The 27663-nt window shown below is 41.6% G+C and overlaps 1 protein-coding gene across 3 annotated transcripts in view; it reads right to left on the bottom strand.

The window, feature by feature from the left end:
* Positions 1 to 10561: 10561 nt before the first annotated feature.
* The window catches only part of Gabpb2 (GA binding protein transcription factor subunit beta 2), a 29002-nt gene continuing 11900 nt past the window's right edge, over positions 10562 to 27663 (bottom strand). The window contains exons 1-8 of one of the 3 annotated variants that reach the window (XM_090341039.1): positions 27312 to 27361; positions 26908 to 27075; positions 25644 to 25838; positions 23507 to 23657; positions 19242 to 19355; positions 14257 to 14437; positions 12616 to 12745; positions 10562 to 11772 (exon numbers count right to left, since the gene is read on the bottom strand). In XM_090341039.1, coding sequence (XP_090197165.1) covers positions 11473 to 11772; positions 12616 to 12745; positions 14257 to 14437; positions 19242 to 19355; positions 23507 to 23657; positions 25644 to 25838; positions 26908 to 27075; positions 27312 to 27350 — 1278 coding nt within the window. In that variant the 5' untranslated portion in view covers positions 27351 to 27361 and the 3' untranslated portion in view covers positions 10562 to 11472. Of the gene's footprint in view, positions 11773 to 12615; positions 12746 to 14256; positions 14438 to 19241; positions 19356 to 23506; positions 23658 to 25643; positions 25839 to 26907; positions 27076 to 27311; positions 27362 to 27663 lie in introns of those variants that run through there. The other 2 variants (XM_090341038.1, XM_090341040.1) reach the window with 2 other exon arrangements.

A 27663-nucleotide genomic window follows, 5' to 3' on the forward strand; every position in this document is an offset into this window, starting at 1 on the left:
TATGCAGTGGAAATTTAGTGCTGTAATTCTTTGCAAGCAACAGCAATTTACAGGTAAAGTCCTGGCTGTGATGTAATTGTAAAGGAAGTTCATTTTTTAGTCTATTTGATTATGGTGACTTTTCTTACCCACAATGTCTAAGCCTGACTATCATGATCAGTAGAAACTCCTATGTTGCTGTGACTATAACAGTCCTTGAGCCTGGCACTGGTGGCTCACACCTGTAATCCTAGCTACTCAGAAGGCTGAGCTCTGAAGATTACTGTTCCAAGCCAGCCCAGGCAGAAAAGTCTAGGAGGCTCTTATCTCCAATTCTGCTGGAAAACCAGAAATAGCACTGTGGCTCAAAGTGGTAGAGTTTTAGCCTTGAACCAAAAGCTGAAGGACAGTGCCCTCAAATAAAAGAGAAAAGAAATAAAAAGAAAACTAGAATTACCTGGGCATGGTGGTTCAAGCTTGCAGTCCCAGTTATTCAGGAGGTGGAAGTAAGAGGATTTCTGTGCTAGCCCTGACAAATTAAGCCAAGACCATAGCTCACAAACCATCTAAAAACAGAGTTATGGGCGTGGCTCAGATGGTAGAGCAGTTGTATCAGTAGGCTAGAGTCCTTATTTTCAGGGATCTTTCTTTTCCTTTTCTTTCTTTCTTTTTTGTCTATTGTCGATCGTGGGGCTTGAAATCTGGGTCTGGGCACTGTCCCTGCGCTCTACCAATTGAGCCACAGTTCCACTTCCAGTGTTTTGGTGGTTAATTGGAAATAAGAGTCTCATGGACTTTTGTGGGGCTGGCTTTGAACTGCCATCCTCAGATCTCAGCCTCTTGAGTAGCTAAGACTACAGGTGGAAGCCACTATCACCTGGCACCCTTGGGGATTTCTAAGCTGATTTCTCAGAAGTATTCTAGTTATGGAGAAACCAGTGCCCCAGCAGACAGAGCCCATCAGCTTGAAAAAGGCTTTGGGGACCTGACACACAAAAGGTTCCAAAGTCAAAGAGCCTGAAAAGCTGTTTAACATCTTGAGTTCTTTGGGAGCTAAGTCACAAGGGCCTGAGCTATCTCTATTGAAGTTGTTGATCTGGATGCCACCATTCTATGCTTTCAAACACACTGAAGTGAATCACTACTACCAGCAATTACCAGCATTTGGTTCTTCAAAAATGTTAAATCAGCCAGGCACGGTGTCTCATGCCTGGAATTCTAGCTATTCAGAAGGCTGAGATCTGAGGATTGGGGTTCAATGCCGGCCTAATCAGGAAAGTCTGTGAGACTCATCTCCAGTTAACCATCAAAAAGCTGGAAGTGCCAGGTGAGGTGGCTCACACCTGTAATCCTAGCTACTCAGGAGGCTGAAATCTGAGGATCAAGGTTCAAAGCCAGCCCAGGCACAAAAGGACCTGAGACTCATCTTCAGCTAATCTCTAGAAAATGGGAAAGTGGGGCTTGACACAAGGGTAGAGTGGTAGCCTTGAGCTGAGGACCTCAGGGATGGTGCCCAGGCCACGTTCAAGCCCCATGACTGACAAAAAAAAACAACAAAAAAGCTGCAAGTGCAGCAGTGGGCCAGTGGTAGAACACTATCCAAAGCTCAAGGGCAGTGCTCTGAGTTTAAGCCCTAGGACCATGACACACACATAACCAACAATAGCGAATTTAAGACTAAACACATTAGATCAAGCTTCAAGTGCAGAGATAAAATATGAAACCTATGATATCAGCTGTATTAGGGTTCCAACAGGATGTAGACAACATGCTTAAAACAATAAAGGTGCTTAGGTTATAGTCCTATATCACTATGCCTGGCTCTCCCATATTTATATATTTTTTAGTATTAAGGTTTGGAATCAAGGGCCTGAGTGTACTGCTTTAGTGTTTTGTTTTGTTTTTTTCATAAGGATGGTACACTACTACTTGAGCCACAGTCCTATTTCCAGGTTTTTGCTGGTTAACTAAAGATAAGAATCTCATGTAGCCAGGAGCTGGTGGCTCAAGCCTGTAACCTTAGCTACTCAGGAGGCTGAGACCTGAGGCCTGCCATTCAAAACCAGCCCAGGCAAGAAAGTCTGTGACCCTTTTGTTTTGGCCAGTTCTGGGCTTGAAGTCAAGGCCTGGACACTGTCCTTGTACACTTGTTTTTTTGCCCAAGGCTAGTGCTCTGCCACTTGAGACACAGTCCCACTTCTAGCTTTTTCTGTTTATGTGGTACCGAGGACTTGAACCAAGCGCTTTGTGCATGCTAGGTGAGCACTCTACTGGTAGCTATGCTCCCAGCAAGACACTCAGGACACTCATCTGCTTTCAGCAGTTGTTTGTTTGCGCTTTTTTTTTTATCAGTCCTGGGGCTTGAACTCAGGGCCTGAGCACTGTCCTTGGGTTTTCTCAAGGATAGAGCTCTACCATTTGAGCCACAGCACTGCTTCTGGTTTTTGCTATGTATGATACCAAGGAATCAAACCCTGGTTTTTGTGCATGTTAGGCAAGCACTCTACCACTAGGCCAAACTCCTGGCCTCGGTCCTCTCTAACCTTAATCGCCCATACCTCCTGGATGTCTTGCTTGAGACATTCATAGGTGTAGTTATTGCCAAGTTGCTCCCATTCTAGTCTTCTTTTCTTTTGTCTTGGTACTATGGTTTTATTCCAGGGTCTTGAGTACTTCCTCAGCTTTCTCACGACTGGCATTCTACCACATCAACCATACCTCTATTCTTTTTTTTTTCTCTGTCCTGGCTGGTTCTAAACCTCAATCCTCAGATTTCAGCTTCCTAATTCGCTAAGATTGTAAATGTAAGCACCACTGGTGCCAGCATCTTCTGTATTTTCTGTCAATCTCCTATGAGGGGAGGAATCTTGTCATAAAATCTTAGGAAAGCCACCCTAATTCACGGTTATTTGCCAGACCTGTGGCTTAAACAAAGAGCCTAGGCACTGTCCTGGAGTTTTTTTTTTTTTTTTTTTTTTTGTCAGTCGTGGGGTTTGGACTCTGGGCCTGTGCACTGTCCTTGAGCTCTTCAGCTCAAGGCTATAGCCCTACCCCTTGAGCCTCAGCTCCACTTCCCATTTTCTAGTGGTTAATTGGAGATAAGAATCTCAGGGTCTTTAGTGCTTTGAAGCTCCATACTCAGATCTCAGTCTCCTGAGTAGCTAGGATTACAGACATGAGACACCCATGCCCCACCAAACTTAGTTTGCCTCTCAAGGCTTAGTTTCCTTCAGTATAGCAACAATCACATATACATTCGCAGGGGACCTGTCAGAATTACCTTGTAATTCATATATATATATATATATATATATATATATATATATATATATATATTTTTTTTTTTTTTTTTCTTTTTGCTGGTCCTGGAGACTGAACTCAGGGCCTAAGCACTGTCCTTGGGCTTTCCTCAAGGTTAGTGCTCTACCACTTGAGCCACAGCACCACTTTCAGTTTTTTCTATATATGTGGTACTGAGGAATCAAACATGGGTCTTTGTGCATGCTAGGCATGCACTCTACCACTAGGCCAAACTCCCGGCCCCATATATTTAAATTTTATATATAACATTTTTTATTTTATATGTATTTTTTTATTTTATATTTTGTTGGGCTTGAACTCAGAGACTGGGTGCTGTCCTTTACTTTTTTTTTGCTCAAGGCTAGTTATACTAGACAGGCATAGTACCATTTTTGGTTTTTCAGTAGTTAGTTGGAGGTAAGAGTCTCGCAGACTTTCCTTCCTAGGCTGGCTTTGAACCTGAAGATTTAGATCCCAACCTCCTGAGTAACTAGGATTACAGATGTGAACCACTGGCAGGTGCTGGCTGGAACACTTTTTGAGAACACTGCACACTAAATAGGGCCTCCTCTAGCTGGCCTAATTTGTTTATTCAACTCTAGCTATCAATGAGGATTTTGCTACAACCAGATAGCTCCTTGTATATAATGGACAAATGAGTGCTGAATTTGGGCCAAGAGAGCAAACAACCTTATTAACTAAAGCCACTAGTGCAAATTCACTCCTTCCAAGCCTCCCTGAGCTTAAAGTGTTCTTCTCTTTCTGGCTCAGCAATGACTCCCACATCAGACACAGGACATTTCTTTCAGTTACCATTCTCCTCTCTTAAATATCTACTGGTAGGCAAGTAGGTATATTTAGGGAAGCAGTCAAAAACTCCTCTAATTCTCAGTTTCTTTTTTTTTTTTTTCAAGTCCTGGGGCTTGAACTCAGGGCCTGAGCACTGTCCTTGGGCTTTCTCAAGGTTAGACCTCTACTACTTGAGCCACAGCACTACTTCTGGCTTTTTTCTATGTATGTGGTACTGAGGACTTGAATTTCGGTCTTTGTGCGTGCTAGGCCAAGTACTCTAACACTAGGCCAAAGTCCCATCCCCACAATTCTTTTTATTTATTTTTTTTTACCAGTCCTGGGCTTGAGCTCAGGGCCTGAGCACTCTCCTTGGACTTTCTTAAGGCTAGAGCTCTACCACTTGAGCCTCAGCACCACTTCTGGCCTTTTTCTATGTATGTGGTACCAAGGAATCGATCCTGAGTCTTCGTGTATGTTAGGCAAGCACTCTACCACTAGGCCAAACTCCCAGCCCCCCTCCCCCCCTCAATTTTTACCCCAGCGTGCCCTGTCTTTCAAGAATACCTAGCTCTGGCGTAATAGGCAAGGAAAAGGTGGAAGGTATGAATAGGATCAGAGGATGGATATAATTTTTGCTTGCATGATGAAAAAGAAGTCAATGACACTAATGTTTTATTAAAAAATCTTTATTTTAACTGACAATACAAAAATTGCATGTATAATATAGATCTGTATAAGTATATATTCACATAACTACTCATCCACACACACATATCCACAAAACTTATCAGAATCAAACTATATAATCCTAAATTTTAAAAGAAGGAAAGGATATTGAGGTTTTCCTAAAATTGAAATTTCTGTACATAAAGCTGTCAGATACTCTGGAAAACTGAAGACATTGTAGAAGAATCTAGAGACACTGCTCTACAAAACAAAACAAAATAAAACAAAAAACCCACAAAACACAAAAACACAGTTGGCCTTGGCAGAAGGAGAACACATTGGGCAAAGTCAAGGAACAGAGTTGCCACCATTAAGCCAGGCAGCAGAGCAGACAGAGCAGGCTTCTGAAACCAACTAGGAAGCACAGCTACATAGAAGGTGTGACCTAGATTAATTCTTAGAAACAAATCATCTCGAATAAACAAAATAAGTGGTAATGTGGAGAAGGGGTCCAAAAGATAAGGTCCAAGGATTAGAGATGACCTACTAATTAAGTTCTAGTGCCTGGGAAAGCCTCAGTGAAGCTGGGGGCAGTAGTGGGGCAGGGAGAAGGAGGAAGGACCAAATTGCTACTGCAGAGTCTAGGAATGTCACTACACCCCTAAATCCTAAAGAGGTTTTATTTTTTTTTTATTTTTTAATTTTAAGGGCAGCACCAGAGGCTCAAAGCTATTTAATTTCAATTCTCATCTTTTCCAATTCTGGTCTCTTGTTAGATAAATTGGCATAGCAAACAGAGTACTAACTCAGAAGGGGGGGAAGAATCACCACATAAAGTAGAGATAGATAAGGACCCAAAGTGCATACAGGTGCCTCGACATGTATTCCATTTTGGGCTGAACAAAGAAAAGAGAATATCAAGCAATTCTCAAATAACTAGGGCAAAATCTTATCCCCACACATATTATCACACTATCTGCTAATCAATTCTATTCTGTTGTTGCTGCTGTTGTTTTTCTGGGGCTTGCACTCTACTATTTGAGCCACATCTCCACTCCTGGGTTTTGGGATAGTTAATTGAAGCTGGCTTCAAACTTTGATCCTCAGCTCTTAAGTCTCCTGAATAACTAGGATTACAGGCATGAACTACCAGCACTTAGCAATAATTCCCTTTTACTGCCAGATACTGGCTCCCTCTGAGACTTCACTCCTTGGGTTTCTCTTTACTGCCTGACAGAGAAGGGCAAGATAAAAAAGCTTTTTCTTCCTCATTTTCAGCCCATTCATTGGATACAAAGAAACCCTCTGTGTTGACTAAATTTAAAATTTCCAGGTTATACCAGGTAATTTAGAGATGAGCCTAAAATGATCAAGACTAGTAGAAAAATTCATATGTATTTACAAATAGGTACAGTAACATACATCAAGAATTGCATATAAAAACTACCTATTATTCAATACTTAACAAATGGAGAGCCAGCTAGTAAATTCAATTGTTTTATATCAAAATAAAAAAAATTATTTTGTATGCCACAGATTTCTAGTATTACTGAACAGACATAAAATTTTAATAATGCAATAAAAGCTGAAATAGAGGAAAATCAAAGTAAAAAATAATATATATCTAACAAGAAAAACGAATATCTTTTAAGGCACTGAGTTCAAAACTGGTAACCCTAAAGCCAAGTTCTCTCATATTTTGCTCAAGATACCTTAATTTTGGCATTACAACTTAAAGATCCCACAATGTCAGGCATGAGAAGGGAATGTATATTTATACATTTATAATTCATTTCCCTGAAGCCAGGAACAAGAACAGAAGTACTAAAATTTTTTTTCTATCTTTTTACAGCAAAGGCTTAAGACCAAAATGCCAATAGAGGGTCAAATTTCCTGATATTAATACTGATATTACAAAAGCAGCATTATTTTAAAGCAGGCACCACCCTTAACTCCCAAGTTTCTCTGGTTCAAGCACCAACTTTCAACTACGTGTCTGTTAGTTGATTCTCAATAACTATGCTAAAGAAAAAAAAAAGCCAGCAGCATGCCCTGCTGGTGGAGCGCTCGCCTAGCATACATGAAACCCTGGGTTCCATTCCTTGGCACCACATACGCAGAAAAAGCTGGAAGTACTGCTGGGGCTCAAGTGGTAAAGCTCTAGCCTTGAGAAAGCCAAGGACAGTGCCTAGGCACTGAGTTCAAGCCCCAGGACTGGCAAAACTGCCAATGGGGCTTGGAACTCAGGGCCTCAGTGCTGTCTCAGCTTTTTCACTCAAGTGCTCTACCACACCTAAGTCCTAATTCTACTTCTGACAGCTACATTTCTGGCTTTTTGTTGGTTAACTGGATTTTTCTGCCTGAGCTGGCTTCAAACTGTGATCCTCCAATCTCAGCCTTCAAAGTGGCCTCTAGGATTACAGACATAAGCCACCTCTACTCAGCTCTTTGTTGTTGTTCTGTTCCCTCATTTTCCTTCTAAATTTACTTTTTCTTTTCAGACAATATTTCTATGTAGTCCAGGCTGGTCTCCAACTCTTGGTCCTTTGGCCTCAGCTTCCTGATTGCTGGGATTTGAAGCCTCAATATGTATTTTTTTTTCTTCTCTGTGTGTACTGGGGCCTGAAATCAGGGCCTTGCATTCTCACTCAGCTTTTTTGCTCTAGGATACCACTCTACTCTCTTGTCTTCCAATATTTAATTTCTAACTACTTGAAGGCATCTTTGTCCACCAACCTTTCCATTATAATATTATTGGAGATCAAATCCTACTTCCCTTCTCTGGGATACTAAACAGCCTATTCCATGTAAATAAAAATGATACATTTCTTTCTTTCTTTTTTTTTTTTTTTTTTTGCCAGTCCTGGGTTTGAGCTCAGGGCCTGAACACTGTCCTTGGACTTTCTCAAGGCTAGAGCTCTACCACTTGAGCCTCAGCACCACTTCCGGCTTTTTTCTATGTATGTGGTACCGAGGAATCGAACCCGGGTCTTCATGCATGCTAGGCAAGCACTTTAACCACTAGGCCAAACTCCCGGCCCCAGATACATTTATTTCTGTGCACCCCTTTCAGACATTTCCTTTCTCTCCTTCTCTACCTCTTCTTTTACTCCTATCTTAGGTACTCTACTGTCAAAAATGACTTGACCTGTTATTATTATTTTTTGCCAGTCCTGGGCTTGAGCTCAGGGCCTGAGCACTGTCCTTGGACTTTCTCAAGGCTAGAGCTCTACCCTTGAGCCTCAGCACCACTTCCAGCTGTTTTCTACGTTTGTGGTACCGAGGAATGGAACCCGGGTCTTTATGTATGCTAGGCAAGCATTCTACCAAACTCCTGGCCCCTTGACGTGTTATTTTTGAGTGCAAAGGTATCTTTCACAATTCTCTCTACAGATGTGGACTCTAGAAGCACAGAAGGGAGTGCGAAAGGATATTCTCCTTCCCCAATCAGTACTCCCCAGAATCTGGGTGGCTGGGCCTGGAAATCTTGGGTTAACCTCTGCTCCCTTCTTCCTCCTCCCTTAATGGGGCGGGGCAGGGGGGAAAGAGGAAGATAAGGGGTGAAGAGGAAGACTAAAACCAACATGTACACAAAGAACAAAAGCAACAGACATCTAAAATGATTCTTGGTCCTTATAGTTAAGCTAAGGTCTGAAATGCCACACATGGCGGCCTAATTGTTAGCACTTGATTCCCAAAGGGCCTGGGGGTGGGGTGGAAAAGCTCTTCAGATAGCAACAGGCTAACTTGATAGCAAATACAATTTCACTTTTTCTCTTATCTAGGCATTTGGGAAGTGCTAGGTACTCAGAACCAAGAAGAAAACCTAGCTTAGTGGCTAGCAGCCAAGATTAATTTCAAAACAAATCCCTAATACCTAATTCTGTTTACTAAATTTGGTTTGGGGAATTATATTTTCAGTCTATTTTGAACCCAAAATGATTCTGCACCTAGAAACACTACAACAAATTACTGAAATAATCAAGTTAACTTCCAGGTTCTCCAAATTAGAAATCCATGAGTTTGATAGGTGCTGATAGCTTTTACCTGCAATCCTAGCTTCTCAGGAGGCTGAGATCTGAAGATCACAGTTCAAAGCCAGCCTGGGCAGGAAAGCCATAAGACTCTTATCCCTAATTAACCACCAAAAAAAAAAAAAAAAAAAAAAAAAAAAAGCCCTAAGTTGGCCTCTTGTTGACCATTTTCCTAAGTAGAGCACGGCTCAAGTGGCAGAGTGTTAGCTAGCCTTGAGCCAAAAAAAAAAAAAAAAAAAAAAAACTAAAAAATTAAAAATAAATAAAAATAAATAAAAGCTCCAGCCGGGCGCAGTGGCTGACGCCTGTAATCCTAGCTACTCAGGAGGCTGAGATCTGAGAATCATGGTTTAAAGCCATTCCGGGCACTAAAGTCTCTAATTAATCACTATAAAACTAGAAGTGAAGTTGTGGCTCAAGGGTTAGTACCGTAACCTTGAGCTAAAGAGCTCAGGGACAGCACCCAGGCCCAGTGTCTAGGCCTGGAGTTCAAGTACTGGGACTGGCATAACATCCCCACCCCCACCCTCCAAAAAGCATGTTTCCCACATGGCCTTCAGTTAAGAAAACCACATTCTAAATAATCATTGAAATTTTACTTGGCCCTCTCTCTCAAGCATGTCTAAAATAGTGAGGTCTGGATTTCAAAGGCACTATAACTTCTTCGTAACTTTTCCCTCTCCTTCCTTCTTTCCTCTTTCTTTCTTTCGTCAGTCCTGGGGCTTGAACTCAGGGCCTGAGCACAGTCCTTGGGTCTTTTCAAGGCTAGTGCTCTACCATTTGAGCCACAGCACCACTTCTGGCTTTTTCTGTATATGTGGTACCAAGGAATCAAACCCAGAGCTAAGTGCATGGTAAGCAAGCACTCTTATCAGGCTACATTCCTGGCCCTCTTTCTTTCTTTTTTAAAATCCTCATGCTGACATACAACAACAACAAAAAAAACCAGCTATGAGAACTTAACCAAAGTCACTGGCAAAGGGAGTAAGAAGTAGGAGAAAAGGGAGGAAGATAGACAAAGGGGCCATAATCTTTGGTTTCTTACTTTATAGCACGCACAGATAGTTGCTATTCCCCTGGTCGATACAATGATAAGGCACAAAGCTCTGTATTAGCCCAATCTTAGAGAAACAGAGCAATATATTCACCCCAAATCAAGTGGAAATAAAATTATAATCATCAGCATTCATTATCTCTACTACCCTCTGTGATTTTTTTTTTAGGCATGGAAGATGTAAATGCCATAAAAAAATTCATGTCTCCTGACAGAAGATTCAACATAATTTTATAAAATTGAAGAGTCTGAGTTCAATTTTACATAAATAAATGTCTGGAAACAAGTTGTTCAGACTACCCTCCTGATTACAATTTTCTAAAATACAGTCAATACAAAGTTATCTCAAGACCAGAGTTTCACAGCCCAGTAAGCCTCTTGTTGGCCATTTTCCAGCACTGTGAAAGTATAGCCAGAGGACTTGAGTTTTATATACAACAATTCTTCCACATAAAGTGTTCTTTATAGTTTTATGTTTTTAAATTTCAAGGTTTTTCTTTTTTTTTTTTTGTGCCAGTACTGAGGCCTGCATTTATGGGCTAGTGCTTATAAGTCTTTCCTGATCATAGCTGGTACTCTACTATACATCCAGTCTGGTATTTCTCTGGGTAACTGGGGATATTGTGCTGTGCTGTTTGCCTAGACTGGCTTCAAACCTCAACCCTTTAAATCTCAGCCTCCTGAGTACTTTGAATTATAGGTATGAGCCAACTCACACCCGGCTATATTTTTTAAAAAAAATTATGTATGTGTTGCTAGAAGTTGAACCCAGCTTTATCCATGGTAGGTGCCCATTCTACCCCCAGCAATATTTCCATTTTTTAAACTGATATCTGAGCTGTGGACACATGATGGAGACAGTTTAGTTATGCTGTCCAGGCTGGCCTCAAACTGGCAACCCTACCGCCTCTGTCCTCTGAGGGTTGGCTTATAGACACACACCAGGATCGTAACTTACTTTCAGTAAAATTACCTCAGGACAGTCAAGAGTAGAATCCTTTAGAAGAATATATTCCTCTTTATTTCCCCAAAGTTTGTTTCTAATCTCCTTGTTAATCAGTTCTAAAAATATAAGGCAAAAAGTATCAGGTCACTTGAAAATTTCAGGCATAATTTTTTTTTTTGCTATTCCTGGGGCTTGAACTCAGAGCCTGAGCATCGCCTTTGGGCTTTTTCCTCAAGGCAAGTGCTCTGCCCAGCACCATCCAGCTTTTTTTTCTTTCTTTCTATGTATATGGTACAGAGAAATTGAACCGGGGTCTTTGGGCATGCTAAGCAAGCACTCTACCACTAGGTCAAACTCCCAGCCCATCAGGCATAATTATTAAAGGCTCTTGGTGTGTATTATATAAAACCAGTTATTTATAAAAATAATCAAACCACAACATTCAGCACTCATTTGCTTCTATGCTTAAAGCATTCAGGTAAGCTGAGAAATTTGGTCCTTATTCGCTGGGTCCCTTAGAAGTGTTCCCTAAATATGGCTTTGAATTTTCCAGTTGCATACAGAGCTTTCCTGGGTCCAACCATTATATCCTGTTATAGTTTTCTTCTTAAGGATATTAATTTTAATACATTTGTCTTTGAATTTCCTTCTTAAAAGAAGTTAAGATGTATTTGGTACAAATTGTGGCTCCTCCTGCATGTCTAAGATGAAACAGTTTCTATGGAAACACCAATGTTAGTCTCTGTGGTACCTCCTGACCTCCTCACTTCTGTTTCTCTTTCTTCCACCTCCCCCTCTGTTACTACTACAGTGTCCACCTCAGCCATCTCTTCGACCATAGCAAAATCAACTCCGTTAGGCTGGTGTTGGGCCATAGCCTCTAGTTTAAGGCGATACTGTTCTGCCTCCTGCTCCTTCTTTAGGAGCTGGTGTCGGTACTCCTGGGCTTTTCGATTGGCCTCCTGGAGTTGCTGCTGCAGTAACTCTCTTTCACGGCCTTCCTGTAAAGCAAACCATGGTAAACATTTTTTTTTTTTTTTTGCCAGTCCTTGGACTTTCTCAAGGCTAGAGCTCTACCACTTGAGCCTCAGCACCACTTCCAACTTTTTTCTATGTATGTGGTACCGAGTAATTGAACTCGGGTCTTCGTGCATGCTAGGCAAGCAGTGTACCACTAGGCAAAACTCCCGGCCCCACATTTCTTAATTCTTATTGTCTGTATTATACTATATATATCCAGAAAGTAGATAAAAGATGAAGAGCTGGGCACAGTGGCTCATACCTGTAATCCTAGCTGAGATCTGAGGATCACGGTTCAAAGCCAGCCCAGGCACTAAAGTCCCTGAGACTCTTATCTCCAATTAACCACTAGAAAATTGGAAGTGGCACTGTGGCTCAAGGGGTAGGGCAGTAGTCTTGAACTGAAGAACTCAGGATCAGCACCTAGGCCCAGAGTTCAAGCCCCATGACCGACAAAATAAATAAATAAATAAAGAAAGAAAGAAATAAAGAAAGAAAGAAAGAAAGAAAGGAAGGAAGAAAAAGAAAAAAAACAAGAAAGGTTCAAAGCTTGGGGCAAGGAATTTGGCCTAGTGGTAAGAGTGCTTGCCTAGCATGCATGAAGATCCGGGTTCAATTCCTTAGTACCACATACATAGGAAAAAAAAAAAGCTGGAAGTGGTGCTGTGGCTCAAGTGGCAGAATGCTAGCCTTGAGAAAAGCCCAAGGTCAGTGCTCAGGCCCTGAGTTTAAGCCCCATGACTAGCAAAAAAAAAAAAAAAAAGGTTCAGAGCTTAACAGTTATGGTTTTTTGTTTCTCTCTTTTCTTCTAAAGATAACATTACCTTGCTTTCCTCCACACTGTTTATTTCTTCCATCCTTGCTTTCTTTGTCAGTGGCAGCTTCTCTGCCTCTTCTTCTTCTTCCTCTTCAATTATAGTCTCCTCTGCAACCTGACCAGGTACAGTTAGAACTACAAGCCAAAGGACACCAATTGGAGGTAATGAATACATAATACAAAGAGGCTTTGCTTGCTTTTAACTAAATAACAAAGTGAGGGGTCAGGAGTTTGGCCTAGTGGTAGAGTGCTTGCCTAGCACGCGTGAAGACCTAGGTTCGGATTCGATTCCTCAGTAATGAATACATAGAAAAAGGTGGAAGTGGTGCTGTGGCTCAAGTGGTAGAGCTCTAGCCTTTAAAAAACCCAGGATAGTGCTCAGTCCCTGAGTTCAAGGCCCAGGAATGTAAAAAAAAAAAATAACCAAGTGAAATATATCCTGATACAGTTTTTGATCTCTGTGGTTTTAGAATCAATAGGTGAGATATGGCCCTTCACAGAGAGACAAGAAGGAATAAAGAGTAAAGAAGGACTGAAAATATATATGAGAAATTAGGTTTTATCAGTTCCTTAACATGTTTCTTTCTCAGATGTTCTTTGTATCTGGCATTCTTCAACTCTCACTATATATATATTTTTCCCAGTCCTGGGGCTTAAACTCAGGGCCTGGACACTGTCCTTGGACACTTTTTGCTCAAGGCTAGCACTCTGCTACTTGAGCCACAGCACCATTTCTGGTATTTTCTGTGTATGTGGTTCTGGGGAATTGAACCCAGGGCTTTGTGCATGCCAGGTGAGCATGCTACCACTAGACCATGCTCCCAACCCTAACTACTTTTAATATTATTATTATTTATTTATTTTGCAGGTCCTTGAACTTGCTTGGCTTCTTTGGTGCTTTACCAACATGAGACATGCCTTCCAGTCCTGTTTTTTCCTTATTTTTTTAATTTGCCAGTCATGGGACTTGAACTCGGGGCCTGGCTACTGTCCTTGAGTTTTCTCAAGGCTAGAGCTCTACTACTTGAGCCACAGCAACATTTCTGTGCATGTAGTACCAAGGAATTGAAGCCAGAGCTTAGTGCATGCTAGTCAAGCACTCTACTGCTGGGGGCCAAGTAACGCCATGTCTAACTTTGAGCTATATCGTCGGTAATCACTTTCTGCTGAGAGGCAAGGCAACATGCAAGTGTTACTGCTTTGAGGCAAGGGGCAACAAGGCAAGATGCAAGAGGCGAGGCGCAAGACTTGATTACCATTGGTTACGAATGTGTTGTTGCTTTATCACTCTCTGCTGAGACCTATAGTGGGAGTAAACATGTGGACCTCCCTGTCCTGCCCACCTTTGTGCTGATAGGCTCCGGCACCGGATATTAGGAGGAGGGACTTCCAGAATAGGGAGAGATTCCTGCCTTGATGAACCTGCCTGATGCTTCTGTTTGTGCTCCGGGAAAGGAGGGCTGGGTGCGGGCGGTCAGTGGGCCCTCTCCTCTCTGGGCTTGTCCTGGTCGGGGTGTGTTCTCCCTATCCCTCCTGCTGGTAGAGAGGGACCAGGACGAAAAACCCTGGCACTCTACCACTAGGCCATACAACCAGCCCTAAAATACCTTTTAATAATCAATTGTCTATTGGCAATAACTCACCTTGATGTCCATCTTGCATAGTTACAATAAATGGCTGGCCAATGCTTCCAGTAGGGATTGCAGTTTGGATATTACCCAGAGGAACTCCATCAGTCACTATGGTGATGACTCTCTGGCCTCCACCACCCACTACTTGATGGATTGATGAATTAACAGAATTTCCTTGTATGAGTTCCTCTGAATTAGCTAGAGAAAACAAAAGTAAATTTAAGATTTCAACTTAAAAAAAAAAAAAAGAAGCCAGACCTGGTGGCTCACGCCTGTAATCCTAGCTACTCAGGAAGCTGAGATCTGAGGATCACGGTTCCAAGCCAGCCTGGGGAACTAAGACTGTGAGATTCCTATCTCCAATTAACCACTAGAAAACCAGAAGTGTGCTGTGGCTTAAGGGGGTGGGGTGGTGGTGTTGAGCTGAGAGCTCAGGGACAGGACCCAGGCCCAGAGTTCAAGTCCTACTCATGACCAAGTTCCGCCCCCCACCCCCCACCCCCGCCTCCAATAAAAGGAGTAAATTTCATCCTCTTAGAAATAGACACTTCAGAGAAAGGAAAACTGAAAAAAATGTTAGTTGCAACACTTTACAAAAGCTTTTCTGAACAATGCTACGTCAGAGAAGAAAAGAAAATAGGGAAAGGATTAGAACAGTATTTTCTAAAATGTCTTTGTTGAGATGCTAATTGCTTTCAACATGGATGGGTTTGATGTATAAATACATCTTTAAAATGATAATTTAAATATATTTAAGCTTTTTTTTGGTACAAAGTATCAGTAGCTTCAATAGGCTAAGGAACATTGTGATTCTCCTACACTATAGAAGATATGTTGAGTTTTCCCAATAGATTTGCTCTTGGAACCAATTCTTAGGACCATTTTAAAAGTCTAACTGTAAATTAGAGTCGATAAAATGAGCACAGTTAATAAGTTAACAAAATAGCACATCTACTAATTAAAAAACTGAAGTTTCATAGAAAAACTATGATATATAGTTTTCCTATCTGATAAATTAACAGTAATATAAATAAGAGTTACATTTACCACTTACTATGTAGCAGGTTCCTTTTGAAGAGTTTTATATGAAGTATATTGAATTCATATTTTCAGTTTGATGAATCACTAAGCATGATAAGAAATATTAGGCAGCCAGGTGTGGTGGCTCTCATCTGTAATCCTAGCTACTCAGGAGGCTGAGATCTGAGGATCAAGGTTCAAAGCCTGCCAGGCACAAAAGGACCTGAGACTCTTATCTCCAGTTAACCTTAAGAAAACTGGAAGTGGGGCTTAGCTCCAGGGTAGAGCAGTAGGCTTGAGCTCAAGGACAACACCAAGGCCTAGAGGTAGGGCAGCAGCCTTGAGCTGAAGAGTCCACCCTAAGTTCAAGCCCCATGATCCACCCCCCCAAAAAAATACTTATATAAAAGAAAATAAGTGATTAGGCAAACATTTCCTGCCACCATGGGTAGGAATTTCTCTCTCGCTCTTTTTTGTGCGACTTCTGGGGCTTGTAACTCAGGGTATGGCCTTGTTCTCTGAGCTTTTTTTTTTTTTTTTTGCTTAAGACTACCTCATGGTATCTTTTTTGGTAATTAAATCGGTGTAAAATTCTCAGGGACTTTAGCTGCTTTAGCTGGCTTCAAACTAAGATCCCCATATCTCAGCCTCCTGAGTAGCTTTTAGAATTACAGGTATGAGCCACCTGTACCTGGTTGAACTCACTTTTCTTCCCCACTTTCTTTTTGCCAGTCCCAGGGCTTGAACTTGGGTCCTGAGCCTGTCTGTGCTCAAAGCTAGTGCTCTACCACTTGAGCCATAGTGCAGCTTCCAGCTTTTTCTGTTTATGTGGTACTGAGGAATAGAACCCAGCATTTCATGCATGCTAGGCAAGCAGTCTACCATTAAGCCACATTCTCAGCCTTGTACTCAGATTTCTTGGGAACAAACAGTAGTAGTTAAATGTTATGCTAAAAAGGCCTTCAGATGAGAAAACTAAACTTAGTGAAGTTAAATGATTTATACAAGCTCAAAGAACAAACTAAAAGAGTAACAGGGATAAGTTGAATATACTGCCTTTCAAGGGTGAACAAATGTAGCAGGGGTACTCACTAGACAATTATCTTGAAAATGAACTATATAACTTGTGGGTAGGGATAAGAGGTAAAAGTTAGGAGAGAACGAGGGAAAGGGTGACATTGTCCAAAAAGAAATGTACTCATTATCTGACTTATGTAACTGTAACCCTCTGTACATCACCCTTATAATAATAGGGAAGTGGGGCTTGGCTCAAGGGTAGGGTGGTAGCCTTGAGCTGCAGGGCTCAGGGATAGTGCCCAGGCTGAGTTCAAGCCCCATGACCCAGAAAGAAAAAAAAAAAAGAAAAAAAGAAAAGAAAGAAAGAGACGAGGGCTGGGAGTTTGGCCTAGTGGTAGAGTGCTTGCCTAGCATGCATGAAGACCCGGGTTCGATTCCTTGGTACCACATACATAGAAAAAAGCCAGAAGTGGTGCTGAGGCTCAAGTGGTAGAGTGCTAGCCTTGAGAAAGCCCAAGGACAGTGCTCAGGCCCTGAGTTCAAGCCCCAGGACTAGCTAATAATAATATAATAATAATTTTAAAACTTCTTTCCCCCTGCAGTGTCACTCACTCACACATACCTGAGTAGATATCTTTATGGGAAAGACTAGAATTAGAAGAATGTTCTAACCACCCATATGTCAGTAGCAGAAAGAAATCAAAGCAGTCTGATTTCATTTATGATATAGTAGAACTATTTTTTTTCCAGTGGGTCATGGGGCTTGAACTTGGCTTGGCCTGGGCACTGTCCCTGAGCTCTTCAACTTAACCACTCTACCCTTGAGCCACAGCCCCACTTTCCATTTTCTAGAGGTTAACTGGAGATTAGAGTTTCAGGTTCTTTTGTGCCTGGGCTGGCTTTGAACCTTGATCCTCATATCTCAGCCTCCTGGGTAGCTAGGATTCCAGGCCTGAACCACCTCACTGGGCGGATAGAGTAGAACTTTGTCAGAGAGTTCTACAAAGATTTCTAGATGATTACCAAGTCCTAGTTTTGACTGTCTGTCCCTACTTACATAAAGCTATAAGGTTTTCCTTCACATTAAACTATCTGTGGGTAAGTGACTTGGAAACCTTTAAGTTTTTAAATATCAGAAAGGATATTAACATGGTTTCACCTAAATCCATTGAAAATGCCAAAATAAAACACCTTCAGGGCTGGGTGTTAGACCTGGTGGTAGAGTGCTTGCTTAGCATGCATAAAGACCTGGGTTCAGCTCTGGGTGATGGCTCCTGCCTGTTATCCTAGCTACTCAGGAGGCTGAGATCTGAGGAGGATCACGGTTCAAAGCTAGCCCGGGTATTAAAGTCTATGAGACTCTTACCTCCAATTACCCACCAGAAAATTGGAAGTGGTGCTGTGGCTCAAAGGGTAGGGTGGTAGCCTTGAGCTGAAGAGCTCAGGGACAATGCCCAGGCACAGAGTTCAAGTGCCATGAACCCCCTCCCCCCAAAAAAAAAAGATTGGGTTCAATTGCTTGGTACCACATACATAGAAAAGTGGGAAGTGGTACTATGGCTAAGTGGTAGAGTGCTAGTCTTGAGGAAAGCCCAAGGACAGTGCTCAGGTCCTGAGTTCAAGCCCCAGGATTGGAAAAACAAAACAAAACTTCAAGAACAGAAGCACAGGCCGGGAGTTTGGCCTAGTGGTTAAAGTGCTTGCCTAGCATGCATGAAGACCCGGGTTCGATTCCTTGGTACCACATACATAGAAAAAAGCCAAAAGTGGTGCTGAGGCTCAAGGGGTAGAGTTCTAGCCTTGAGAAAATCCAAGGACAGTGCTCAGGCCCTGAGCTCAAGCCCAGGACTGGCAAAAAAAAAAAAAAAAAGAACAGAAGCACACCAAAATTAAGTTCATAAGGTAAGGCAATTAGAATCTATATATTTTGGCCATGGTTCATGCCAATAATCCTAGTTACTCAGGAGGCTGAGATCTGAGGAATATGGCTCAAAGCCAGCCCAGGGAGCTGGGAGTTTAGCTTAGTGGTAGATTGTTTGCCTAGCATGCACAAAGACCTGGGTTTGATTCCTTGGTACCACATACTTAGAAAAAGCAGAAAATGTTGGTATGACTCAAGTGGTAGAGCTCTAGCTTTGAGAAAACCCAAGGACAGTGCTCAGGCCCTGCGTTCAAGTCCCAGTACTGGCAGAAAAAAACAAAAAACAAAAAAAAAAAAATGCCTAGGCACAAAAGTCCGAGAGACTCTTATCTCCAATTAACCACCAGAAAACCTGAGGTGGTGCTATGACTCAAAGTGGTAGAGCAGGCTGGGAGTTTGGCCTAGTGGTTGAGTGCTTGCCTAGCATGCACGAAGATCCAGGTTTGATTCCTCGGTACCACATACCTAGAAAAAAGCCAGAAGTGGTGCTGAGGCTCAAGTGGTAGAGCTCTAGCCTTGAGAAAGTTCAAGGACAGTGCTCAGGCCCTGAGCTCAAGCCCAGGACTGGCAAAAAAAAAAAAAAGTGGTAGAGCATTAACCTTCAGCTGAAGAGCTCAGGGGCAGTGCCCAAGCCATGATTTCAAGTCCCACAACCCACCAAAAAAAACCCGTTTATATTTTAGTATTTTAATAAAAGATGTCTAGGCTACTACTTTGAATTGTTCTAAGATAGTTTCAGTCAAAACATAGCACAGAATATCTTTAAAAAAAAAAACAAAACCGAAGAATTTAAAACAATACATTTCAATCCAAAGCTACTGGAGTCAAGGCAAACCAGCCTTTTGTAGAAATATAAAGGAATGAGTCATTCTCTGTTATTCAACTCTGATAATATTTTTCATTGATTCAGTGATTCTATATCCCTTTATCCTAGCTGCCTCTAATGAAACTACAATTCTTTAATATTTCATGCAAACTAAGTCTGCTGGAGCTTTGAAAACAAAAGAAGACTGGAAGTTCACCCAGCAGATATCCCTTACCTACCTGTGATTCTGTGGGAGTTGGAGAGGGGGGCTGAAGCCTCAGCAAGGGCCGCAAGGGTGGCCAGCACGGAGGTAGTAGGATTTGAGTACTGTATTGTTGAGGCATGGGGGTCACCTATTTCAGTAGAAAAGGCAAATGAGGTGCAGTGGAGTGAATAAATGGAGGCAAACTAAAAATTAAAAACTATCTTTTTACACTAATGTCCTTAATTTTGTTTTCTAATCCAAAATGATACAAATCAATGATTTTATGGTGTCAAAACTCTTAAGAGACTGGAGTGTGGTTTAAGTGGTAGAGCTCCTGCCTAGCATGCAGGAGGCCCTGGGTTCAAACCGTATCTATCAACAAAACAGGGGCCGGGAGTTTGGCCTAGTGGTAGAGTGCTTGCCTAGCATGCACGAAGACCCAGCTTCGATTCCTTGGTACCACATACTTAGAAAAAGCCAGAAGTGGTGCTGAGGCTCAAGTGGTAGAGTTCTAGCGTTGAGAAAAATCCCAGGACAGTGCTCAGGCCCTGAGCTTAAGCCCAGGACTGGCAAAAAAAAAAAAAAAAAAAAAAAAAACAACCCAAAACCTTATACAAATTTTTCCTTTAAAATGGATTAATTTAATATGCTTGGTAGTAAGCTGCTATACTCTCCTAATTGAATCAATCTCTTGGCACAGCCAATGCTGAACATTAGTAGTTAACAGACTATGATGCCACCCACTCCTGAGTCTGCTGTGCATCTATTCTTGGCAGCAAGTTTATAAGCATGCTTTACTATGAGCTAAGTATGGTAAGGGAGCATGCTCTCCTAGGCTTTGTTCCACCAACTACTTCTGTTCATCAGCTAGAAATATGAGAACAGTATTGATCTCTAGTAAAAGGGCAGTTAAATACAATGGACTAATATATAATAATTATCTACTTTGTAACATGATGTGTGTGTGTGCATGGTATTTTCCCAGAGCTGAGGACAGAATTCAGGATCTTGCACTTTCCAGGCATGGGCTCTTCCACTGAGCCATGATATTCCCCAACCCCATGATATTGTTTTGTGTGTGTGTGCTGCTGAGGATTGAATTTGGGGCTTTGTGTTTGCTATGCCAGTGCTCTGCTACTTGAGCTATATCCATAGCACATGATGCATTTTTTGTTTTTGTTTTTTGCCAGTCCTAGGGCTTGAACTCAGGGCCTCAGCACTGTCCCTGAGCTTCTTTTTTTTTGCTCAAGGCTAGCACTCTTACCACTTGAGCCACAGTGCCACTTCTGGCCTTTTCTGTTTATATAGCACTAAGGAATCAAACTCAGGGGCTTTGTGCATGCTAGGCAAGCACTCTACCACTGAGCCACATTTTTAGCCCATGTGTGCATTTTTTTTTTTTTTTTTGGTGGGTCATGGGGCTTGAACTCAGCTTGGGTGCTGTCCCTGAGCTCTTCAGCTCAAAACTACCGTCCTACCCCTGGCTGTGGCTCAAGTAACAGAGTGCTATCCTTGAGCAAAAAAGCTCAGGGATGGTGCCCAGGCCCTGAGTAGAAGGCCCAGGATCGGAACTCACATATACAAAAAGGTGGATAGCTTTTTAGTATTCTCATATATTAAAGCTTGGCTTGATAACTGCCGCAGTGGGAATGAGGGTGAAACACTGACATCATACCAATTTCATTCTAATTATCTCATTAAAAAAACAAAACAAAACAAAAGCAAAAACAGGGAACTAAGTGATAAAGAGTAGAACACAGTCTTGGACCTCCAAAAGAATCTGTATGTATCTAAAAGCCCTATGCAGGGGAGCATTTTGCTGCCCATCCCTGTATTTTTCCATTTAATTCACAACTCAGTAAATGCTAAAAAAAGAACTCACAATTCCTCCTGAAATTCACTGCATAGTAGGGCATAAATGAGAGAGCCTCCTGGAAAAATAACTAAAGTACCTGCCCAGCAAGCACAAGCCCTGAATTAAAATTACAGTACTGACCCCTGCAAAAAAAGTAAGCTATATCTACCTGGGTAAGACAACTCTAGCATGTGATTGTTTAGCAATGCCAATTTGCAGTCATCAACACAGAAAAAGCAACATGTCTGCCAAGAGCTACCTGAAAAACAATTATTAATCTAAAGGAACCAAACCAATGAATCTATTGTGGGTGTTTGGCTTTATTCCAGATCAGATAAGGATAATTTCAGTAGAGACCAACTCTAGCTTTTTGCACAAGTTTGTAAATATATAAGTATGGCTTCTAAAGACTTTTTGGGGCTCAGATGCATGGCTCAGTGGTAGAGTGCTAGCCAATAAGCAAAAGTATCAGATACCAGGTTTGAGCCCTGGTTTCAAACCACAAAAATAGCCTTTTTGGATTATAAAAGCACTTGCTTTAGCTACTCAGGAGAGTGAGATCTGAGGATCAAGGTTCAAAGCCAACCTGGGCACCAAAGAATGTGAAACTCTCATCTACAATTACTAGAAAATGGGAAGTAGGGCTGTGGCTCAAGGGGTAGGGTGGTAGTCTTGAGCTGAAGAGCTCAAGGACAGAGCCCAGGCCACAGTTCAAGCCCCACAACCCACCAAAAAAAAAAAAGCACTTGCTTTGAAGCAGTATAATTCAAACTACTAAAACCCAAAAGGTTTTAGATTACATGTACATACATATATGTATATATATCCACATACATATATACTTAACTGCATATATTTTTTCATATATTTTTATTGTAATTAATAGAAGGGTTACATGATATTTGCCAGATAGATGGTGCATTAATTCCCATACATTGATACCGTTTCACATGTCTTGGTCCCCTTTTCCCTCCCCCCTGACCCCCATTAACTGCATATATTTTTAAACACTGAACTAAAATGACTTTAACCATTGATAGTCTATGAAATGAAGGTCACTACTGCCCCCCTGTGGGCATGGCATAGTCATCCTTCCTTGAAAAGTATTTTCTTTTTTTTTTTGTGGGTCATGGGGCTTGAACTCAGCCTGGGCACTGTCCCTGAGGTCTTCAGCTCAAGGCTACTGTCCTACCCCAAGGCCTGGGTGCTGTCCCTGAGCTCTTTAGCTGAAGGCTACTGCCCTACCCTTGAGCCAAGCCCCACTTCCTGTTTTCTAGAGGTTAATTGGAGATAAGAGTCTCAGGTCCTTTTGTGCCTGGGCTGGCTTTGAACCTTGATCCTCAGATCTCAGCCTCCAGAGTAGCTAGGATTATAGGCATGAGCCATGGCGCCAAGCTATATTTTCTTTTCCTTTCGTTTCTTTTCTTTTTTTTTGTTAGTGATAGTGGGTTTTGTTGTTATTTGTTTGAGACATCTTAGTATGTGGTCCAAGTAAGTCTCACTACTGTTCATTTCTACCTTTTGCTAGTTAACTGAAGATCAAAGTCTCTGGAACTTGTCTGCCCAGGCTGGCTTAAAACCATGATCTTTAGATGTTAGTTTCCTGAGTAGCTATAGGCATGAATTACTAGCACTTGGTTGTATTTTACTTTAACTTAAGTACTTTATGTATAACCCTAATGTGTGACCTTCCTTTCCCCTAGAAAGCATAAATGCCTCAGGTTTAAATGCTTTTTGTTAATCTTTTTGTTCAGTATTTTTTTTTTTAAGTAGCTAGCTAGGATTTATACCCAGGGCCTTGTACAGGCAAGTATTCTTCTACCTCTGATCTAACTTCAGCACTGTGTGGGGAATATGGTAACAAAAGAGTATCGGAGCCAGGCGCCGATACTGGGATCTGAGAATCTCGGTTCAAAGCCAGCCCTGGCACTAAAGTCTAAGAGACTCTTATCTCCAGTTAACCACTAGAAAACCAGAAGTGGTGCTGTGACTCAAGGGGTAGGGTGGTAGCCTTGAGCTGAAGATCTCAGGGACAGCACCCAGGCCCAGGCCCAGAGTTCAAGCCCCAGGACTGACCAAAAAAAAAAAAAAAAGATGAGTATCAGCTGGGCACTGGTGGCTTATGCCAGTAATCCTAGCTATTCAGGAGGTTGACATTTGAAGATCATGATTCAAAGTCAGCACAGGAAAAAAAGTTGGAGAGATCTTCTCTTATCTGTAATTACCCAGAAAACCAGAAGTATAGTTGTGGCTCAATGTGGTAGAACACTAGGCTTGAGCAAAAGAGCTCAAGGACAGCACCCAACCTCTGAGTACAAGGCTGACAACCAATGACAACAATAAGAAAGAACGAGTATTACACAGAGTATTCATCCATTTCTAGGAAAACTTGGAGTTCTTTTCATTTTTACATCTAAAAGAAATGTCATGTTACTGACCATTACCTGAGGTTGTTTTGGTGTTGGTTGAAGAAACAAGGCTAGCGAGGTTAACTACCTCTCCTGAGGTGAAGATGAATGGAGCAGCCACAGTCACAGGGTTAGTCACAGAGTTGGCTCTCTCTGGATTAACATTCACCTGATTCTGCATTGCTTCCTACCAAACAAGGCAGAGTATTTCAAAGTCAAACATTGATTAATCTTAGTTATACAGTTACTAAACAGAAATGCACGCCCCCCCCCCACTTGCCAGTGCTTTATCAAGCTGAATTAGTTCTGGCACACAATGTCCCAGAGAGCTCAGATCTCATTAAGAATACTGTTTTGTTTTGTCTTTTAAACCAGAGTTCACAGAGATGTTAGTATACTTTCTGAAACTTGTTTCTGCTTGAGAAATGCAAAGGTGTATTATCTGCAACAACTGCTAGATAATTCACTTAACTTCTCTGGATATTTTTTCTTGAAATATGATGGAATTGGTCTAAGTGGTCTAAAAAGTAATTTACATCCCTAGAGACCAATTATCTACAAGTCAATGTGCCAGCAGGAGAACCCTGAGAGAAAAATATTCTCTAGAGTTTTGTCCAACTACTTGTTCCATTCTGCCACTGAGGAAATTCCCAAGAGAATATATAACAAGCAAATAAATGAGTACCAGATTTCAAAATCAAGTAGACTTTAAAGTACCATATGCTACATTTTCATTTCCAGGGATATTTGCTCAATTTTGGTAAAAGGATGCTTCTTTTTTATCTAATTAATTTTTTTTTTACTTTCAGAACTTTTATACAAACATGATCACTATTTAAAAAGCCCTAGTATAAAAGGGCTCTAAACAATTACTGGAAGTTGAAGAGAATAACCAGTCTCTGGGAAACCATCTGTTAGGGAAAACAAAAAACTGAAAATGCAGCAGAAATGGCTATTTTTCATATGTAATTATCCCCTTGACTAAGAATTTGAATTGAAACAGATTATTCACTCTCTGAGCACTGTTAAATTCCTTCTTCACTCTGTCCCTTTTTCTATTCTTTAATACCACTTCCTTAGTTACAGCTCTCGTCAGTGCTTGCCTGGTTTAATGAAAGTCACCATATGGTTATTTAGCATTGTCTTCCCTCTCCAATCTGTGTGCCATACTCCAAACAATTACTTTTGAAAAACAAATCTAATCACACCAGTCCCCTATTAAAAAGCTTCTACTAAAGGTAGGTGTGGTAGCACACACCTATATCAACAAGTTGGGAGGCTGAGGCAGGAGTACCACAAGCTCAAGACTACATAGTAATACCCTGTACCCTGTCTTAAAAATAACAACAACAACAAAAAAACAAAAACAAAAACAAAAAACAAAAACAAAAAAAAACAGCTGGGCCAGTTGGCTCACACCTGTAATCCTAGCTACTCAGGAGGCTGAGATCTGAGGATCAGGTTCAAAGCCAGCCTGGACACAAAAGGACCTGAGACTCTTATCTCCCATTAACCTCTAAAAAATGGGAAGTGGGGCTTGGCTCAAGGGTAGGGTGGTAGTCTGAAAAGCTCAGGGACAACACCCAGGTTCGATTCCTCAGTACCACATACATAGAAAAAAAGACAGAAGTGGTGCTGTGGCTCAAGTGATAGAGCTCTAGTGTTGAGAAAGCCCAAGGATAATGCTCAGGTCCTGAGTTCAAGGCCCAGGACTGGCAAAAAGAGAGGGGGGGGGGAAGGGGGAGAGGGTGAGTCTGTTTCATGGACTTTAGTGCCCAGGCTGGCTTTGAACCATGATCCTCAGATCTCAGCCTCCTGAGTAGCTAGGATTACAAGCGTGAGCCATTGCGCCCAGTGAAGTCTGAACTTTTGGCTCAAGTAATGAAGTTCCTCTCTAGCAAGTGAGACATGCTAAATTTAAAACTCTAGTACCTCAAAGAAAAGAAATTCTGTATCCTCCATCCAATTGTTCTATGATATACAAATGCTGGCTTAAGACATTAATGGAAAAGGGTTGGAGGCCTGCTCAAGTTGTAGAAACACTAGCCAGCAAGTAGAAGTACAAGTCTAAAGCCTTTCTTCAAAAAAAGAAATTAATGAAGCCGGGAACATGGCCTAGTGGTAGAGTGCTTGCTTAACATACTTCCATTGGGGAGCATAAAGAGAACCATACCTGGAGGATGACCAAAATCTCAGCATTGTTTTTCTCTAGTGCTATGTCAAAGGCAGATTTATCAAATTTGCTAAAAGCATGGACATCAGCTCCATATTTGATAAGTAACTCTACAACATCTCGATGGTGGTGCTCTGTAGCCCAATGTAAAGCTGTCATCTTCAGCATGTCCTTGGCATTCACATCTGCACCATTCTGTCACAGAAAAGCAACTTTTTCAATAGACACTGGTTACAGCAGCACAGGTGCAAAATCCTATCACCAGATACAGAAGACTTCCATAGAGATCACACATGCTTAAATTTAGATCACATTTACAAAGCATCAAAGAGAAAAACATTTCTCAAGTTCTCCTGAATGCTGATAAACAGTATCCTTTCAATGAGTGGGTCTTCTAAGGACATTACTGGGAAATTATGACAGATGGGAGAGGAAGGGGGAAAGAACAGATTTTTGTTGCAATTATTTTGAGAGCTGAGTGCCTAAAAAATTAGGCAGAAGACAAGAAAACACCTGCAGAAAAGGAATGAAGAAAAATAATCAACAAGCTCTGTTTAGCATCTCCCTCCCATCATTTTTTTTTTCTGCCATGGCACTTGAACTATGGGCCTGGGCACTGTTTCTGAGCTCTTCAGTTCAAGGCTTTCTAGTGGTTAAGTAGAGATAAAAGTCTTGATCCAGGTGAGGCGGCTCACGCCTGTAATCCTAGCTACTTAGGAGGCTGAGATCTGAGGATCAAGGTTCAAAGCCAGCCCGGGTACAACAGCACCCAGGCCAATTTCAAGCCCCATAACCCGCAAAAAAAAAAAAAAAAAAAAAAGTCTCAAGGTCTTTAGTGCCTGCTGGGCTGGTTCATGCCCTGAACCCAAGCCCAGGACTGCCAAAAAAAAAAAAAAAAAATTAGAAAAGTCATAGCCCATTTTCCTATTGTTTTAAAAAAAACAAACAAAACAGCTGGGTCCTGTTGGCTCACGCCTGTAATCCTAGCTACTCAGGAGGCTGAGATCTGAGGATCACAGTTCAAAGCCAGACCCGACACAAAAGTCCGTGAGACTCTTATTTTCAATTAAGCACCATAAAACTGGAAGTGGTGCTATGGCTCAAAGTGGTAGAGCAGTAGCCTTGAGCTGAAAAGCTCAGGGATAGTGCCCAGGCCCAGAGTTCAAGCCCCATGACCAACACAATAAATAAATAAATTAATACTAAAAAAACCAGGGGGATGGCATCTTTTTATAATGTATCCCAGCCATTATTCTTGCTTTACCCTAACAAGCAGTTCCACGATGTGGGCATGTCCATCAGCAGCAGCCATATGCAGAGGAGTCCTATCCACTTTGGTTCTGGCATCCCTGCTTACACCTGCGCGAAGGAGCACTTCTGCTGTGGAATAATGACCATACTGGGCTGCAAGGTGGAGGGGAGATGTTCCAAGCTGTGGGGAAATAATACTCATTGAACATTCATTGTATATAGAGTTGTAGATCATTGCACAGTAGCAAAGTGAATCCTATGATTCCTGCTCTTGGAGAGACAACCTGGGCAAATGAGACTAAAGGAATTGTTTAGTTTAGAAATTAATATAGTAATAGAAAGATAAATATACCACCAATTAAGAGTAAGTGTGAAATACTAGAGCCGGGAGTTTGGCCTAGTAAAGTGCTTGCCTACCCTGCACGAAGACCTGGGTTCAATTCCTTGGTACCACATACATAGAAAAAAGCCAGAAGTGGTGCTGTGGGTCAAGTGGTAGAGCTTTAGCTTTGAGAAAACCCAAGGACAGTGCTCAGGCCCAGGACTGGCAAAAAAAAAAAAAAAAAAAAAAGGAAAGAAAAGAACATTCTAAGTCAGGGCTAATGACAGACTCAAATGATCCTAAGCTCAAGCCCAGGACTGGCAAACAAAAACAAAAACAAAGCAAGACAAAACAAAAAAAGAGTAAGTGTAACATATAAAACCTTTACTGCAGTAGATTTATTAGGTAAGATAGTCTAAAGGACAAGATTTTAAATATGGTGATTTT

The sequence above is a fragment of the Megascapheus bottae genome, chromosome 10 (assembly GCF_031878675.1).
Source record: "Megascapheus bottae isolate mThoBot1 chromosome 10, mThoBot2.hap1, whole genome shotgun sequence".
In the NCBI taxonomy this organism is placed as follows: Eukaryota; Metazoa; Chordata; class Mammalia; order Rodentia; family Geomyidae; genus Megascapheus; species Megascapheus bottae.